This window comes from Mirounga angustirostris, unplaced genomic scaffold (genome assembly GCF_029215605.1).
Source record: "Mirounga angustirostris isolate CCGP_5_RB_7025 unplaced genomic scaffold, mMirAng1.0.hap1 SCAF_9, whole genome shotgun sequence".
NCBI classification, from domain to species: Eukaryota; Metazoa; Chordata; class Mammalia; order Carnivora; family Phocidae; genus Mirounga; species Mirounga angustirostris.
In genome coordinates this window covers 52340041-52357366 of record NW_026991717.1, presented here as the reverse complement: position 1 = coordinate 52357366, position 17326 = coordinate 52340041, and the positions used below count along the sequence as shown (strand labels likewise).

Sequence of the window (17326 nt, the reverse complement as noted above, 5' to 3'; positions counted from 1 at the left end):
GTATGTTTTACCTAAATGAGTCCACCAGTCACATTTATGAATATTAAGCTTCCTGATATTTATATGGCCCATTTTATTCTCATGTTTTGTGGCTAAATCTTAGGCTGCGCTGCCTGCTTCGATTGCTTCACCATTTATTTCCCTGGCAGCTCCATAAGGGCGAGGGCTGCAAGTGTCTTGTCACAACTGCTTCCCTGGTGCCCTCCACAGTGTTTCCCTAATGTAGGGCTTTAATGATGTGTGAATGAATGAATGAAAGAATTTCTTCTCCCTATAACATTCTGTAAATTGTCTTTTATTCTCACCAATTTGCAGAAGCTGCACAAGGCTACCAAGAAATTTTCCCTAGGCAAATCCAATGTTCTTTGTTCTTCTCATCCAATTTCAAGTATTCTCATCATTCTGGATCTTTCCATCATATTCTGCATCCTAGCAGCCTTCTTTCCATGTCTTCAGTGACTGTTTTTACTATCCCCTATCAATTTTTTTTTCTAGTTTCTTTTCTTCACTTTATCCTTTACTTATGGTCATCCTATAAGGCTTAATTCCAGATTTCTTCCCTTGTCTTTATATTATGCCCTTCAATTGGGAGGAAGGAGGTAGTGGGGGGCAGGGGGAGCACAAAGGGTTCTCTTATCATCTCAACAAAGCTTTAGTGGGTACCTTAAGGCCTATTTCTTCCTGTCTCTAATCTTTAATCTCAATTTGTTTTCAGGACATCTCTTTTTGGAGGCCCTAGCTGACATCCAAAATTTAATGCTCTAACAACTGATCTCATTAATTTTACTCATAAATAGGTACTTTTCTCCCTCAATTTCCTCGTCAATAATAATACACCATTATTGTTGGAATACCTCATCTCAAAACTTTATGTTGAATACCACATCAAAAAGGATAACATTCTGGTGGTTCTTTTCATATACTATATCCTCACTCCAATCCATCTCTTTCTCTCTGTCTCCACCACCAATTACTATAGCTTCAATCTGTATCTTCTTAGCCCACATTTATATATATGTAGACTCCTTGTAAATTATCATCATTCTTATCTATCTCACAAATATCTAATAGAATAAATGTTCACATCTACTTAGTTCTCTATTCAAAAAATCAGAGTTGCCTTTTTTTTTAGGTGGAAAAGAGTAATTGATCTTGGGAGGATAATATCCACTGGTTTAGCAAAAAATAAATAAGTACATGTAGACACACACATATATATATGTATTAGCTCATGATTTCTTCCTAATTCAATAGAATCCTATAAGTCATAACTAATAAATCATACATGCAGAACAAAATTAATTTTTAAAATATTACATAAGATATTGACTATACATGAATTCACATTTGTACATAGAAAGACCAGATTTACAAGTTCATCAACTAAATCAACCAAAATATTTACGGTGCTTGCCTCTTGGAACTTCATAAATTTACTGATGACAATCTCAACTGTTTAAAACATTTCAGTTCTAAGCAAAGTTGTAACATATAAAAGTTTGATCTAAGGTTGGCTGGAGTACGGTAGGTTATACCCACGTGAGCCTTACCTGTCATCTCCTTAGCCTGCTCCACGATAAGATGATTGAGGGCCTCTTTTTCCTGCTTCAGCAAAGTATTTTCTTCCTTCAGATTTGATACCAGCTATAAAATAAAACAGTCAACTCAGATGGCTGCAGTAGGTAGAGGACGCCCAGTACTGAATATAAAGACCACACCACAGGCCCTCCTACTTCCACATCTCTGCGCCTCATTTCTTTGTGTAGGTCCATGTAGTCATTTTTTTGAACTTGGCTCAAGCATTACCCCCTCCAGAGAGTCTTCCTGGAAACCCCCTCCAATTAGGTGTCTCTCCTACAGGACCCTGTATGTGCCTCGTTATAGCCCTTATAAATGATTTACTTTTACTTCCCTAAATAGACTAGCAATTCCTGGACGATGGACATAATTGCTGTTGTTTTACTTTGTACCTTGAGCATTTAGCAACTGCCTGGCACCTAATAAGCATTTGCTCTTGAAAGAATGAAAATGCCTTCTCACCTCAACAGCCTAACACAAAGCTTATGTGTATTCATGATTCAGGTATTAAGAGAGATGAAGGAGGTTAAGAAAGATATGAAGGGCATTTTGGTTCTGGAATTCGCCGGATTCCTTCTGAAGCTCCCTGCTGTCTGTCTTGAGAAAGAGAATTTCCCTTTCATCTCCTCTTAAGAGTTTTACAAGTTTGCAAACTAGTCCTTTTATTCCATGTGTAAGCACTGGCCTTACAACACTGTGAAAGTACTTAATGTCACAAAACTGTACACTTAAAAAAGGTTAAAGTGGTAAATTTTATGTTATATATATGTATATTTTGCCCCCCATACACACACACACACACACACACGCACGCGCGCACACACAAACAAAACACATTGACCTTTCACTTTCTAGTTCCCATTTGGATGAGGATTCCCAGGAAGCAAAAATCAAAACCAAAGGTAAATTTTGCAAAGTTTATAGTTTACTTAGTTCATTTTTGACATAAATGTGTGCTTGTGATGAGTAAAATTTGAATTCCTGTCTCTAAGCATAAATTCAAGGAACTCTTTTAAATTTTATTTTATTATGTTAATCACCATACATTACATCATTAGTCTTTGATGTAGTGTTCCATGATTCATTGTTTGCATATAACACCCAGTACTCCATGCAGAACGTGCCCTCTTTAATACCCATCACCAGGCTAACCCATCCCCCCACCCCCCTCCAGAACCCTCAGTTTGTTTCTCAGAGTCCATAATCTCTCATGGTTCATCTCCCCTAACAACGTGCTTTTTTTCCTTTCTTCCTCCCTCCCTCCCTCCCTCCCTCCCTCCCTTCCTTCCTCTTTTTAAAGTAAGCTCTATGTCTAACGTGGGGCTCAAACTATGACCCCAAGATCAAGAGTCACATGTTAAAGCAATAGCTTTAATAATAAAGAGAAAGTTATCAGGAGTTCAGAGACAGAGAAAGAGGGCTGTGTTAATATTCAGTTGGGTGGTGCAGGTAGGTTAAGAAAGAGTCTGACTCTCGGTTTGGGCTCAGGTCATGATCTCAGGGTTGTGAGACTGAGCCCTGTGACAGGCTCCATGCTCAGTGGGAGTCTGTTTCTCTCTCTCTCTCTCCCTCTGCCCCTTACCCCATGCATGCATTCTCTCAAATAAATAAAATCTTAAAAAAATATATTCAGAAGTTCGTAGAGAAAAAGCACAGGAAATTGAGAGTCTTGCCAATAGTCACAGCCAACAATCAACTTTGTTTTCATTTAAAGATGGTAATACTAGTGGAATTTATGAAAATCTATCACGGTTTTCAAATAAGCTTTATGTTGAGGTACTTTTATTTTAAACAATACATTGCATTGCTGCTTGAGAACCTTAATGTTTTTTGTATTTAATGAAGTTTTGATATAAACTTTGATATAAATTTGTAATGTAAAAGCACAAATCTATAAGCACTATTGTTGTTTTTCTATCTGCATAGCAGCCCTTGGCTATAATCAGTGTGCAGACATTTGGATTTTTCTCACTTGGACTTCTCACACAGCCTTAATGCAGGTTTCCATAAAGATCTCTATTATCAGCTAATGACATTTCACTTGTTGATTGGCTTCTTAATCATGTTAACCCTTTTGAAGAAAAAGGAGTCTACACTTCATCCAGGCCTATGTATTTAAAGAAAAAGAATGTAGAGTACGCACTTAGCCATTAATTCTCTTCTTACAATGCTACTTTGCCTCTGTTCTTACTAGAGTCCAAAGGTTCTACTAAAAGACCTACAACTACTCATCCATCCTGTGGGAGACATGCTTGGAAAACACTAATAATGAACAATAAACAAACATTTGTATTTCACCTTCAATTGAAACCAACCTTGAGCCACATGGGCCAGGTCATGACGACAGCACATTTCCTCTGTGAAAGGAGTAGATGGGGATATGAAAACTAGTTCCTACCTGCTCGGTTTCCTGTTTGTATCTATCTGCACACTCCTCAATGGATTTTTTCTCCGACTGAGTTTGTTCCAGGTCTTTCCGGAGCTTGGCAATTTCTTCCTGCAGACTGAGGACCCGTCCAGTAGCAATCTTAGCTTCCTCCTCACTTAGTTGGAGACGCTCTAAGTCACTTCGTAGTTTCTCGGTCTCAGAGTTATATATTCCTTCCAGATTGGTCAGTTTCTCCATGAGGCATTTGTAGTCTTTGTTCTTTTAAACACACATATAAGTAACAATAAGTAGACATATATATATATATATATATCGAGTGTATTTTGAGAAAACATCTTTATTCATCATATTCATGCTATATCATCATAGCATTGATACCATATCTAAACAAAATATTAACCACAACCTTTACAATCAATACCCTCTTGAAGTGACATAAAGAGAGAAGAGAACAGGCAGAATTAATTCTGTTTTACATCATGAGCATCACAGATGTGATTTTCTCATGGTCACAAGGTGAGCTACTACAGTAAATTCTTAATTTCCTGATTCTTAAACCAGAAATAGAAAAATCTATACTTGCTTTTGAAAATACATCAGTTCTACTGAAAGCCATATGCTAGCCAGGTGATTCAGAAAAATGATAATAAGATGGCCTCAAAATCACAAGTTACTTACAAATCTCTTTATTACCTCAAAACTCTTCCTACTCAGATGAACTCCTCCCTCTTCCTGATGAATCCCCTTTATTCTGTTTTCTGGGGTTTTTTGTTTTGTTTTGTTTTGTTTTTTTGCCCTCCTCAGTGTTTATGTATTACTAATTACTATTATATTGTTTGCATGTGCTAAAATATTACTTAGTAACTATCTCTAGGAAATCAAATTTTATCCCTGCAAATAGACTGTACATTCCTCAGAAGCATGGACATCTTCCTGCCTCTTTTACCATATCTCAATGCTAAACAACTCATCTGTAAAAGGAACCTTATACTTAATGCAAATGAATGATAATGATGAAAGAGATTTATACAGTATAAAGTACAATATGACTCTTGGTCATAAAGGTTTGGAGTGCTAGTAGGTCTATGTTCTCAGAATAATTTCCTCCCTTCATCCTTGCAAGTATAATCTTACCTATGAGCTTGTCACTATTTCCATAATGATATTAATGTCATTATTATTTTACCTTTTTTTGCTATGATTGAAAAGTAAAGTTAAGGGGAGACACTGCTGAAAATAATCCAGTGGAGTTCCTTAGCAGGCCCCACTCCCGGGGCTCCTGAGTAAAACATACCTGCTCATCCACTTTGCGCTGCAGCTGCATGATCTTGTTCTCCATGCCAATGTGGAGTTTCTTGTAGCGCTCCACGGAGCGGGCCTCGATCTTGAGCTTCTTCAGCTCGCGCTTGGCCATCATCCGCCGGAAGCAACACTGAAGGTAAATGATGGCATGCATGCTCCTCTTGTAGTGGGTGCGAGCCAGCCAGCCCCGGACCCACTTCTGAATGATAACTGCTTTGTGCTCACGGAGCATCTGCAGAGAAAGATAAGTACAGGTAATGTCAGACCCTGGACCAGACTTGAGGTTCAACGTTATCAACCCAGGTATGTCAGGCTGAGAATCCATATGCTGCCTAAAGGGAAGGATACAAAAAATTGAACCAATAATGTACTAGATGGATTTTACATATCACAAACCTGTGCTTGAAGACATGAGGTATGACCAGTAAGCTGACTGTAGAAGCCAATGCTAGAGGTACTACAAAGTTTATTACTGATTTATTGACTTTCCCCCCAAAAAAACAAAAAAAATGACACTCTTGTTTGCCATATTTGAGGAATACCATTTTAGTGAGGATTTCCCATTGTTATTTCAAATGTAGCAGGAATCCACGTATGGAATTCAAAGGTGGTAGGGATGGAGCTTTAAAAGAAAAATAAAAGATGAAATGAACTAATCTTAATTTTGATTTTATATTGTATTTTCTAAAAAAAAAAAAAAGAAAAGAAAGAAGATATTCCCCTAAACTACAAACAACTTATAACAAGGTTGCCTTATGAGATGAAATTGTCAGTAATGACCATCAAGTAGGGATTATATAAACAACTTCCAGAAATGATAAAGAAAAAGTTCTTGAATTGAAAAAAAATTCTTGAAATTTAAGAAAGGTTAAACTAGCAAAACCTTGAGGTCCTTCTAAGTCTATGATTTTATGGAATAACTACCATGTGATATAACTGATATTTAAATGTAATGTACTTGATTAAGTATTAACAATTACTACAAATGGATATAATGTACCTCTTATGAAACTTTTTATATGTAAAAATCTCTAAAACTATTCAAATAGACAGTAGTTTGATAAAATTGGTAGAATAGCTCCTTTTTTAAGATTATTTAACAAAGAAAAAAATGTAACATTCTAGAGAATACATTTAATAAGTGGCTAAGTTTTCAATACAAAAAAAAGTCACAGGTGTTTAGGCGACCTTAACAGTCTCTTTGGCAATTGAAGTCTGCCCTTTCCGGCTGTTCTCCTAATGCCAAGGCAGCCTTCAGTCTCCGCTCAGCCAGTCAGCGTGTATCATGCCGCAACGAGGCGAGCAGACCGAGGTCTCACTGAGCATCACAATCCTGAGGGAGCCCCTTGTCTGGATGACTAGCGACGAAATGGATAAGACTCAGTGATGGAAACTGAAGGCTTTCAGACTTTAAAACTCAGCACACAGTGGCAAAGCTATTAATGCCAATTTTCCTATGCCATTTCCTTCTCTCCATGTTACTTCTGACACTGGTCCATTTCTGAAATTTCAGTCAAATGGAAACAGCATATAATTAGAGCTTCCACCCTCAATCTCATGTCCACCAGTGAGTCAGAGAAATTAAATGACACCTGCTCTCCCTTTAAGATGCCCAAATCCCACGAAGGGGAGGCTTGGACTAGACAAAGCTAGGAGCACTGACGGGGTGCTACTGGCCTGTATGTGAGCTGGCCTCTAACCTGCCACCCCCACTGTGTCCAGTCACTGTGGGAGCTGAGCTGGCCAGAGCCTCTGCTAAACCGATGGCCTCACAGGCCAGTTCAGATGTTCCTGAGGAAAACGGGAGGGTAACCAGTTTGTGTATCTAAAAGGTCAAATTTAATAAGGCTTTTCCCCTCCCTGGAAGCTCATGCCTGTAGAGAAAGAGCACCAGAAGGTGTGGGCAGAGAGAAAGACCTGGAGAAGCTGTCTTCATAAATTTTCTTCAAAACACAGCTATATGTGTTTTACTCATTCAAGCCTCATTAACTTTCCATTTTTCTTTGTTGTCTAAAATTATTTCAAGGGTGCCTGGGTGGCTCAGTCAGTTAAGCGCCTGCCTTCGGCTCAGGTCAAGACCGAGAGTCCTGGGATCGAGTTCCGCATTGGGCTCCCTGCTCAGCGGGGGGCCTGCTTCTCCCTCTGCCTCTGCCTCTGTCTCTTATGAATAAATAAATAAAAAATCTTTAAAAATAAATAAATAAAATTATTTCAAAATAAGAAAGGAAGATGAACACATAAATAGGACCTGGCCACACCTATGCACTACTTGTGACCAGAGACATGTCCCTCAAATCACTCTACTGATGCTCCTTCTAACGGTGATGCCCACTGAGCTCTGAGATCCAGACTGTATTTCTGGCTTATTGAGAATATACCTTAAAGACAAACTCAAAACCTTGCCAAAACAAGAGAGAGAAAAATCTTCCATCAATTAGATCACATACTGTCAGAGGTAAGGATTAAGATTTATCTGGTGATCCGTTATAGTCATGTTGATTATTGCTAGATATAAAGATTATGTGTCAAAAATTGCTGGAGCACCACATTAATGCAATTTAGTTCCTCTTCACCATGTTAAATTCTTCTAAGGTTGTTTCATTCTTGGTATGATCTTCTACCCATCTGTCATATATTCTACCTATTCAAAGCTCATCACAGTCGGCTGAATAAAGGCCCCCAAGGACATCAGATCCTCATCCCTGGAACCTGTAAAGATTACCTTATTTGGGAAAAGGGTCTTTGCAGATGTGATTAAATTAAGGGGCTTGGGGTGCCTGGATGGCTCAGTCAGTTGGGTTTCCAACTCTTGATTTCGGCTCAGGTCGTGATCTCAGGGTTGTGGGATCGAGCCCTGCTTTCAGGCTCCATGCTGAGCACGGAGTATGCTTATCCCTCGCCCTCCCCCTGCTTCTGCACTCTCTCTCATGCTCTCTCTCTCTCAAATAAATAAAATCTTTTTTAAAGAATTAAGGGTCTTGAGATAGGGGGATGATCGTGGATTATCCAGGTGGGCCTCAAATCCACCACCAGCATTCTCGGAAGAGACAGACAAGAGAAGCGAAGTTAGACACACAGAGAAGATGATGTGAGGATGGAGGCAGAGGTTGGAGTGATGTGGCCACAAACACGAGGGATAGTGGCCGCCCCCTGGCAGAAGCCAGAAGAGGCAAGAGACAGATTCTCTCCTAGAGCTTCTGGAGAGAGTACAGCCCTGCTGACACCTTGATTTTGGCCCAGTGTTACTGATTCTAGACTTCTGGTCTCAGAACTCTGAGAGTATAAATTTCTGTTGTTTTAAGCCACCTAGTTGTTGGTAATTTATCACAGCAGCCAAAGGAAACTAATATAGTCACTTTTTTTCAAATTACATAGATAAGGGGGAAAAAGGAAGGTATTTTTCCACTATCCTGTTAATACATATATGTACTTTGAAACAGGATGAAACCGGAGAGGGAGCCAAACCATAAGAGACTCTTAATCTCAGGAAACAAACTGAGGGTTGCTGGAGTGGTGGGGGGTGGGAGGGATGGGGTGGGTGGGTGATGGACACTGGGGAGGGTAAGTGCTTTGGTGAGCGCTGTGAATTGTGTAAGACTGTTGAATCACAGACCTGTACCTCTGGAACAAATAATACATTATATGTTAATTTAAAAAACTTATAAATAAATGTATTTATTTAATATTTTAAAATATATTTCAATTGTTGGTTGTCTCCATTCAGTTCCTATGTCCACAGGAAGCCCTGTGGTATTTTGTACAAATCTGGAATTTGATAAATGTTAATGGAATGAATAAACAAAGCTGGAAATAATGCCTCACCTTGCGATATCTATTTCTGGCCAAGTAACCTCGCAAATAAGACTGAAGAACAATAGTGGCCGATCGTCTTATCTTGTATCTCCTGCGGACTATATACATGCGCCAGTACTTCTGAATAATGGTTGCTGCCTTGGTTCTGCGCAGGAACTTAGTATAGCTGGCCAAAGAGAAGAGGGGTGCACAGTCAGTAATCAGACAAACCCAGGACCACATCCTGTAGAGACCTGAAGCACCAATATATGCTGTTATTGTTAGCATAATAAGTAGTACCTCCATTGTTATTATTCTAATATTAGTATAAGTTAAATCACTTATATTTGTATGGCAATTTATAGTTCCCCTAAACATTTTTGCATTCATTATCTGATTTGAGTCTTCCCTAACCCTGAAAAGTAGGATGTCCCATATTCCCTGATATGGGACAATAAAGAAAGTGCAGCTCAAAAAGGTTCTCTCTTTCTAGGACGGTGCTCATTACCCCAGGCTATGTCCCCTTTACACAGCTGACTGGCTGTCCACAGTAATCCCAAACTTACTTACCACCAGCTTTCTTACATCTAGCCATTGCTAACGTGTGATGTTTCTCCCTAATCTATCTGTTTGGGCATAAGTTCTTCACCATCAATTCATCTCTACTGAGAGTTCTAAATTAAAATTATCCTCATATGTAAATCACACTGAAGTCTCATTCTCCTCCAGATCTTCTCAGTTAATTGCTCCTGAAAACTCCTCAGTGGAATCATTATTAACTAGCACATATTCATGACTGTTTTAATTTACAGATGATCCCTTCAAGCCCACATAAAAGTACAAAAAAATAAAAAATACGGAGGACACGAGTAGGCAGTAATGAGTAATTTTTTTGAAGATGAATCCAAATGATTCATAATAGGGTAAGTGAAATTTTATTCTATTTAACTGTCTTGTGAGTAAATCTGTTATTCTTTGAAACTAAGAAGAGGTGGGGTATTGCCTTCTCAAATATTAAGACCACTGAAAACTGTCATCGGTTGGACAAGGAACCAGGTGAGCTGTCCGAGCTCAGGGGCCATAAGTCAGGCTGGACAGGCCACCAAGAGACCTACCATCGGGCCTGGTAGCCTCGCACATATCTCTGCACAGTGATGGCCGCCTTCCGCATGCGCAGGTACTTCTTTCGCAGCAGCCACCCTCGGATGGTCTTCTGGATCCGGATGCAGGCAGCCCTCAGCTTGTCTGCCCTCAGTTTCTCTAGATAGGCCACTTGACCAGCACGGAAAAAGATCTTTGTCTTACCAAACTGGTATTTGTCCTTGTCCTATTTTTTGGAAGAAATTGTACACTCAGAAGTAGAAATGATGACCATATAAATGAACCTCTAAAAGAGAAAAAAATAAGTCTAAAAGCAGAATCAGTAAAAGGATGAATCTATTAGCTAAAACTTGGGCTACATCACAATTAACTAATGGAGAAGGATTTCTTATCCTAGGCAAGTTGAGCAAATAGAAGGGATTTTAAGGAAAACTGCAGTTTAAGAGTTATTTTCCAGAATCATTCTACCTGGAAATTATTATCTGAGGCCAAAAACTTGGTTGTGGGTTATATGCAGTTATTATTTGCGTGTTTGGATTTTAAATATCTCAAGGAAATGGAGATGATGACACTCTCTCTGACTGACTCAGGCTGTAAGCATTACATCGGGCTGTATGTTCCATGAGAAAGCTGAAGGGACAAAAACACCAGCATGAAGAATAAGGCAGGAAGCCACACACACAAAATAAGAATTGAACAACAAAAAACTTGGCGTATTCTGATCAAGAGTTAAATTTGCAACAGTTATCTGTTGCCTTTAATCAACAGTATCTGAAAATAAACAAACACAACCCTATAAATGTATCTAAAATCCTTCTATGAATTTCAAAACTCCTTTTATAAGAACGTAGTCACTTGTATTGCTCATCGACTTTGGATTACAAGCAGAGTGGAGCAGTAAATACAGGCATGCATGCTATTTTTGGTCTACCACAGTCTTATCCACCTTATCTAGAAGGATGCAGGTTATTAATCATGCTCATGTCAAAAGAAGAGAGGAATTTATTTATAATAATGACTACCACGATCTGAAATTCTAAGGGAAAACAAAGAAAATCACTTTTCAGGGTAAACAGGTATCTCCTATCTTGTATGTGAACCCAGAAAAATCAGAAATTTCTATATATATCTAAAACATCTAAAACTATTTTAATTTAAATCCAGAGTTTACATAGGCAGCTTAGCTGGAGACACAAGCAGAGCAAGAAGGTGGCTCCTCTCTCCCTCTCCCTGTCCCATCTCAGCTTCCCCACTCCAGCCCTGCTCTCCTCTGCCGTGAGCCTCCTCTATCACACCCACGCCCTGCACAGCCCTGAGCCAGGCCTGGTGTGGTCTGGGTGACAACATGGTCTGGGTGTAGGGCTGTCCTTACTTTCTGCTCTCCATTCCCATCTGAACCTAGGTTAGAAAGGTGTTGGTCCAAACCCAAAAGCGCGATTCTTTTTACACATTACTAAGAAAGCGGCCTTAGTTCTTCCAAAAAAAAAAAGTTATTATTACCAAAGAAGAGATATCACATTTACTTAATAGTTAGTAATTAGGACTAATTACCTCAAAGTGAGGTAATCCATTCAAACTAGTATAAAACAAGTGAAAATATTTTTTAAAAAAACCTTTCATGAATCTTAAATTCTTCGTGAACTAGATTACCTGTTCTCAAAATGGAGTCCTCAGACCAGCATCACAATCACTTGGGAACTTGTTAGAAAGGCACGTTATTATTGGGCCCATCCCAGACCTACTGAATCAAAAATTCTGTGGGCTGGGGGCCAGCAATCTGTATTTTAACAAGCTGTCCAGATGACTCTGATGCATTCTGAAGTTTAAGAACTCCCTAGTTTGGCATACAAGACTTTTCAAACACCAACCTACATTTCTTAACTAAATCCCTACTGTCCCATACATCAGTCTTATACTGGGGGAAAAAAAACAACAAAAGAAAAAAAATACTTTACTGTTTTCTGAGCAAATTCTATGCTTTCCTACTTCTTCACACCTTGCTCCCTATTAGGATGTCCTACTTTTATACAATCTCACCAATTCTTCAGCGCCTAACTCAAAACACACCTCTTCCATGGAATTGTTCCTCCTTCCCATAGCACATGTGGCTTTGTCTTCCTCTGATTTTTTTAGTATTTGATAGACACTAAGGCATATTATACTTATCTCTAAAATGCATGAATTTCCAAGAGAGACTATGTTATCTTAGGACAAGACTTGTTTTATCTTAATCACATAGCATCTGGCCTGATATCTTCCATAAGTAAGTATGAGATGAACTTTTATTGATAATAATCAATCTCTAAAAGGAGTGTGTCTCAAGTCTGGGTCCAGACCTCTCCAGACCTCACCATCCTGTTCCCTGACAGTAGACCATCCCCTCACTAGGTCTAGCATCCTAAGCACAGGGAGCCTTGACCTCTAAGACAGTGTGCCCTCCCCACCCTCCCAACACCGAATAATCTGGATTAGTGGTATTTGGATTCTGCAGGGCTTTGAAATGTTACAATCATAAGGCCTTTGGCCAGTATCTGTTCAGATGAAGTTAAATGAAGATCTTTCTTACCAATATCAGTTTCTCTAACACATTCTTGCACGTTTGCTTTCTGTCACTCAGCACATCCTTTTGCTTCATTAGGACACGGTAGCGGCTAAAAAATTCTTGGTAAGTCCACCTATATAAAAAACTCGCATCAGCTTACTGGAGGAGGTAAGAATCTCTCCCAGAGGATCCCTTCCATAGGAAACCTGCCATGCTCACCGTGAGGGGAAGCCCGCTGCACTGATGCGGATGGTTTCCAGGACGCCGCATGCTCTCAGCTGCTGCACTGCTCTCTTCTCGTCAAACCTGTGTGAACAGCAGTGATACAGAAAGAAGCTTGGCAACAGCCACAAATTACTCTCCTCACTCCAGAGATCAAACCCTTTTGTAGGGAGCCAGATGGAAAAATTAGAAAAGAAAACATTCAAAAGTTGGAGTGGGGATCACAATGGAAAACTCTGTGTGACAGTGGGGAGGAGACAATCAGCAGTAAAAATAAAGAGCAGAGCCATAAACATTATTTGTACTTCACACCACAAACCTGTAACAAATACCACTGGGCATATTTAAAGAAACCTAAAACTCCTTAGTACTTTGCCCATACTCATTAAATGGCTTGATCTGATGAGCTGTTCTCTTAGTTCTTTAGCTCGCCACATATAGCTTCCCTAGAATAAAGACTGGCCAACTCTGGAGATTTCTCTAAGAACAAATTAAATATGCCCCATCCAGTTATTATTTTTTTAAATATTGGTGTTCTAAAAGTTCTATTCAACTTTGTGTGTACATACAAAGGACTTATAGTGTCCACACCAATATCAATTATTTTTATTTTGTACTGTATCTTATATACTTTATATTTATTTTACTCTAGACAAATGGCATCTTAACATTACACCGACACTAAGAGAGGAAGTAGCAAGGCCTGCCCCTTGCTGGATGGTCACTCTTTGTACTCCCCCAGCTAAGCCCTCAGCACCTTATCTGACCTTTGTGCTATACTGTCTTCTTGAGTGTTCTGTTGGCCGTGGGAGATGGGGTTGGCTGATGGAAGGTAATGGCCCCTAAGGTTGTCCAGGAGGTGGCCCAGGCTGTGGCAGCTTTTTCTGCCTCCCAGTGCCTCCAGAAAGCGCTTCTTGGCAATCAGGAGCATATAAGTCTTTCAGAACTGCCCTGCATCTAAGGCAGAATCTCAGAGGGCAGGATTGGCAGGGGTGGGAAAATGAGCACTCGTACCCTATGCAGTGAGAGTACCCTTCCAACCTTTGGTAAGTGTGCCTAATCTGACCCACAAATTCCCCTTCTAGAAATATATTATCCTAAGAAGATAATCAGGCAAATATACAAGAATGTTTGGCAAAATATATTTATCATAGCATAGCTGGAATGGTCATCATTTAGGGAATAATTTAAATAAATGATGACATATCTATATGATGAGATACTATGTAGTCATTAAAATGATGATGTGGATTTTTATTTACTAACATGTAAAGCATCCACAATTTATTAAGTTAAAAGCAGATACAAAACCACAATTACAGCACAAGCCCCTTTTATTAGTGTCTCTCTCGCTCATACACACACACCACAGCAGGGAAGGAAAGGATGTTAGTTGGTCAAGAAGGATGTATGTGAGTTAATACCAGTTATCCCTTAGTGTATATGAATGTTTTTCAATTTTTATGCTATTTTATATTTTTTAAAAACTGCTTTTACAATACATATGCATTACTTTTAAAATTAGAGAAAAACTGCCATTTTGAGGAAAAAAACCTTCCCCCTCATACATGGTATTTGATGTAGGGCAAGACATTTGGTAATAGTAGACAGGCTCTGATGGTTTCAACAGCTGGAAAGTAGCCGAGAGAACTGTGAACCTTTGCCAAAGCAGCTTTATTCCACCGGGCTCTGGTTTTAACTAATGCCCAAATTAACAAAAGCCCAGAAAGATCTTGAACTAAAGTAAATTCAAAACAGAAAGTAGAACTAGAAATGCCAGGTGCCTGGGTGGTTCAGTCGTTAAGCGTCTGCCTTCGGCTCAGGTCATGATTCCAGGGTCCTGGGATCGAGCCCCGCATCGGGCTCCCTGCTCCGCCGGAAGCCTGCTTCTCCCTCTCCCACTCCCCCTGCTTGTGTTCCCTCTCTCACTGTGTCTCTCTCTGTCAAAAAAATAAATAAAATCTTAAAAAAAAAAAAAAAAAACTAGAAATGCCTGGTTGACCTCAACTTTTAAAATCTTCAAAAGGCCAGTTGCGAATTTATTATCACATTCTCCAAAGGAAATGAAAACTAAAAAAAAAAAAAATTATTAACTAGTGATTTCCCTCTACAAGACATTTAGATTTACCCAAATATTTTTTTTCCTTCTGTTAGTATGGGAATCCTTATGAGACTTGGACGCTTTTTAACTCAGTAGTTGAGAAATACTTACGTGAATGGGAACTTGAAGTCATTGGGCTTAATGCAGCGTACATAGTGAGGGGTAGTGGCATTGAGGGTCTCCATAAGCAGGTGAAGGGAGTTTCGGAACTGCATGAAAAACAGAAGAGAAAGGGCCATCAGGGTTTTATCAAAATCGATGTTGTAGGGGCACCTGGGTGGCTCAGTCGTTAAGCGTCTGCCTTCGGCTCAGGTCATGATCCCGGGGTCCTGGGATCGAGCCCCACATCGGGCTCCCTGCTCTGTGGGAAGCCTGCTTCTCCCTCTCCCACTCCCCCTGCTTGTGTTCCCTCTCTCGCTGTGTCTCTCTCTGTCAAATAAATAAAATCTTAAAAAAAAAAAAAAATCGATGTTGTAAAAACAATTTAAAATTTTTTCCAGTGACAACTATTGGAGATTTGGAGATGATTCTGCCTCCTGTGAACTTGACCCAGCCTCAGAAGGGGGCTGCTACTAAATAAGCATATAGGGCTTTAGGTTAAAATTTGCTTAAACTCTGCCATTTATATGCTTATTCTACTAAATATATATTTGTTCTCCTCCCACCACTTTTCCCTGCCACCCCTTTCTTATTTTCTTAGAGCTGTTTTAGGTTCACAGCAAAATTAACTGAAGAAGGATTTTCCATACACCCCCTGCCCCATCGCAGGCACCAGCTCCCCAATTATCAGTACCCCCAACAGAGCAGTACACTTGTTAAGACTGATGAACCTGCTCTGACAAATCAGTCACCCAAAGTCCATCACTTACATCAGAGTTCACCCCCCCTCCTTTAACACAGGCTCCTGTAGCTTTCTGTTGTGAACTCAGAATTTTGACTAAAAAATATCCTTACTTGAAGAATATTAAGTCCACTTATCATGTACACTGGGAATTCTGCCACAGGGGACTGAAGAAGTAGCAGGTGACTTCCAAGAGCGCCAGGAATGAGCGGGAGGGTGGGAGAGAACAGCCACCGTGGGGCTACCAACAGAGACACGAGGTCAAGCCTGGAGGCCCCAAACCTGTGTTGGGCCCTGCTTCCTATTTCACCTGGGCACACGGTCCCCCACACGGGAAAGCAAGCTGACTGGCTTCCCGTCCAGGGCCCCCAGCCTTGTTCAGGCACTGTGCATATGTGTAGTATTTCCCACGCCCCACAGAGCCGAGGACATCGAAGAAAGGAGAGGGCTCTGCTCCTGCCCTGAGGGAGCTGGTGCTCTGTACAAATCCAGAGAGGAAATGGCCAGAGGACAAACCAAAGGCAGCAGTGGTCTGCGAGGGAGGATATGCACTACAAGAATCAAGACCTAGAGAAGATTATTTTGGGACAGGCTTAAGCAGAGTCATGGGTCTAAAGCTGGGTGGAGAGGAGCAGGAGGGGATGGTGTTACATGTTCTCATAGTAAGAGCTCTAGCCTTTCCCCACCTGAGGACCCCACCTGGGGGACTGACAGAGGAAGACTTGAGGCTTCAACTCAGCTTGAGGGGAAGGAGCCCTGCAGTGGCAGCTCCCCAGAACTGACCTGGTGCCCCACTGTTTTCTTGTGCTCTTTGGCCGTCTGGCCTGGTCTGCCTTTGGTGGGCTTTACAGAAATACGAGTGAGGGGCGTGCGTCCTGACGAGGTGGCTGATGTTGGACTGATGGCCTTCTCATCATCTTGAAATAATTCTGGTAGCATCTTAAACTGAGTCAGAAACAATAAAAGATAATTATACTCTAAATAAACTCAAGCGTAAACCTTCACAGAAGACTTGGAATCCACAGGGCTTCCCTTCCTTCAGTAACCCTTTACAAAGTCTCATTCTGGAAATAATCAATATCTGTGTTAGGAAACAAAGACATGAGAGGAAGGTGACACCAATGCTACAAAAATATAGGAGGAAAAAAATGCAGTGATTCTATGGCCTTGTTTGGGGGAAACAAAATCAAAACTACTCCCCTAACACTTGAAATCCTAATCTACAGAAAATGGCCACTATCAACATATTACTAGTCTTGAACTACAATTATTTTATGAGCAAAATACTAATGGAAAGTCCTATCTTATTACTTCAGTTCCACAAAATATTTTTTCATCATGCTTCATTTGTCTACCTACTAACTCAAATGGTGAGCACCAGCTAAATAAAACTCACTGAAAATCTCAGCAAGAAGGGTGTCACAAACTAGTTCTCCAATATTATAAGATTAAAAAATA

At 40.1% G+C, this 17326-nt stretch overlaps 1 protein-coding gene across 5 annotated transcripts in view; it reads right to left on the bottom strand.

Moving 5' to 3' along the window:
• The window catches only part of MYO5A (myosin VA), a 197513-nt gene that overhangs the window by 63101 nt on the left and 117086 nt on the right, over nucleotides 1–17326 (bottom strand). For all 5 annotated transcript variants that reach the window (XM_045900057.3, XM_045900058.3, XM_045900059.3 and 2 more), the window contains 9 exons: nucleotides 16652–16813; nucleotides 15139–15236; nucleotides 12924–13010; nucleotides 12729–12837; nucleotides 10177–10388; nucleotides 9092–9248; nucleotides 5262–5501; nucleotides 3977–4225; nucleotides 1551–1644 (listed from right to left, as the gene is read on the bottom strand). In XM_045900057.3, coding sequence (XP_045756013.1) covers nucleotides 1551–1644; nucleotides 3977–4225; nucleotides 5262–5501; nucleotides 9092–9248; nucleotides 10177–10388; nucleotides 12729–12837; nucleotides 12924–13010; nucleotides 15139–15236; nucleotides 16652–16813 — 1408 coding nt within the window. The remainder of the gene's footprint in view (nucleotides 1–1550; nucleotides 1645–3976; nucleotides 4226–5261; nucleotides 5502–9091; nucleotides 9249–10176; nucleotides 10389–12728; nucleotides 12838–12923; nucleotides 13011–15138; nucleotides 15237–16651; nucleotides 16814–17326) is intronic.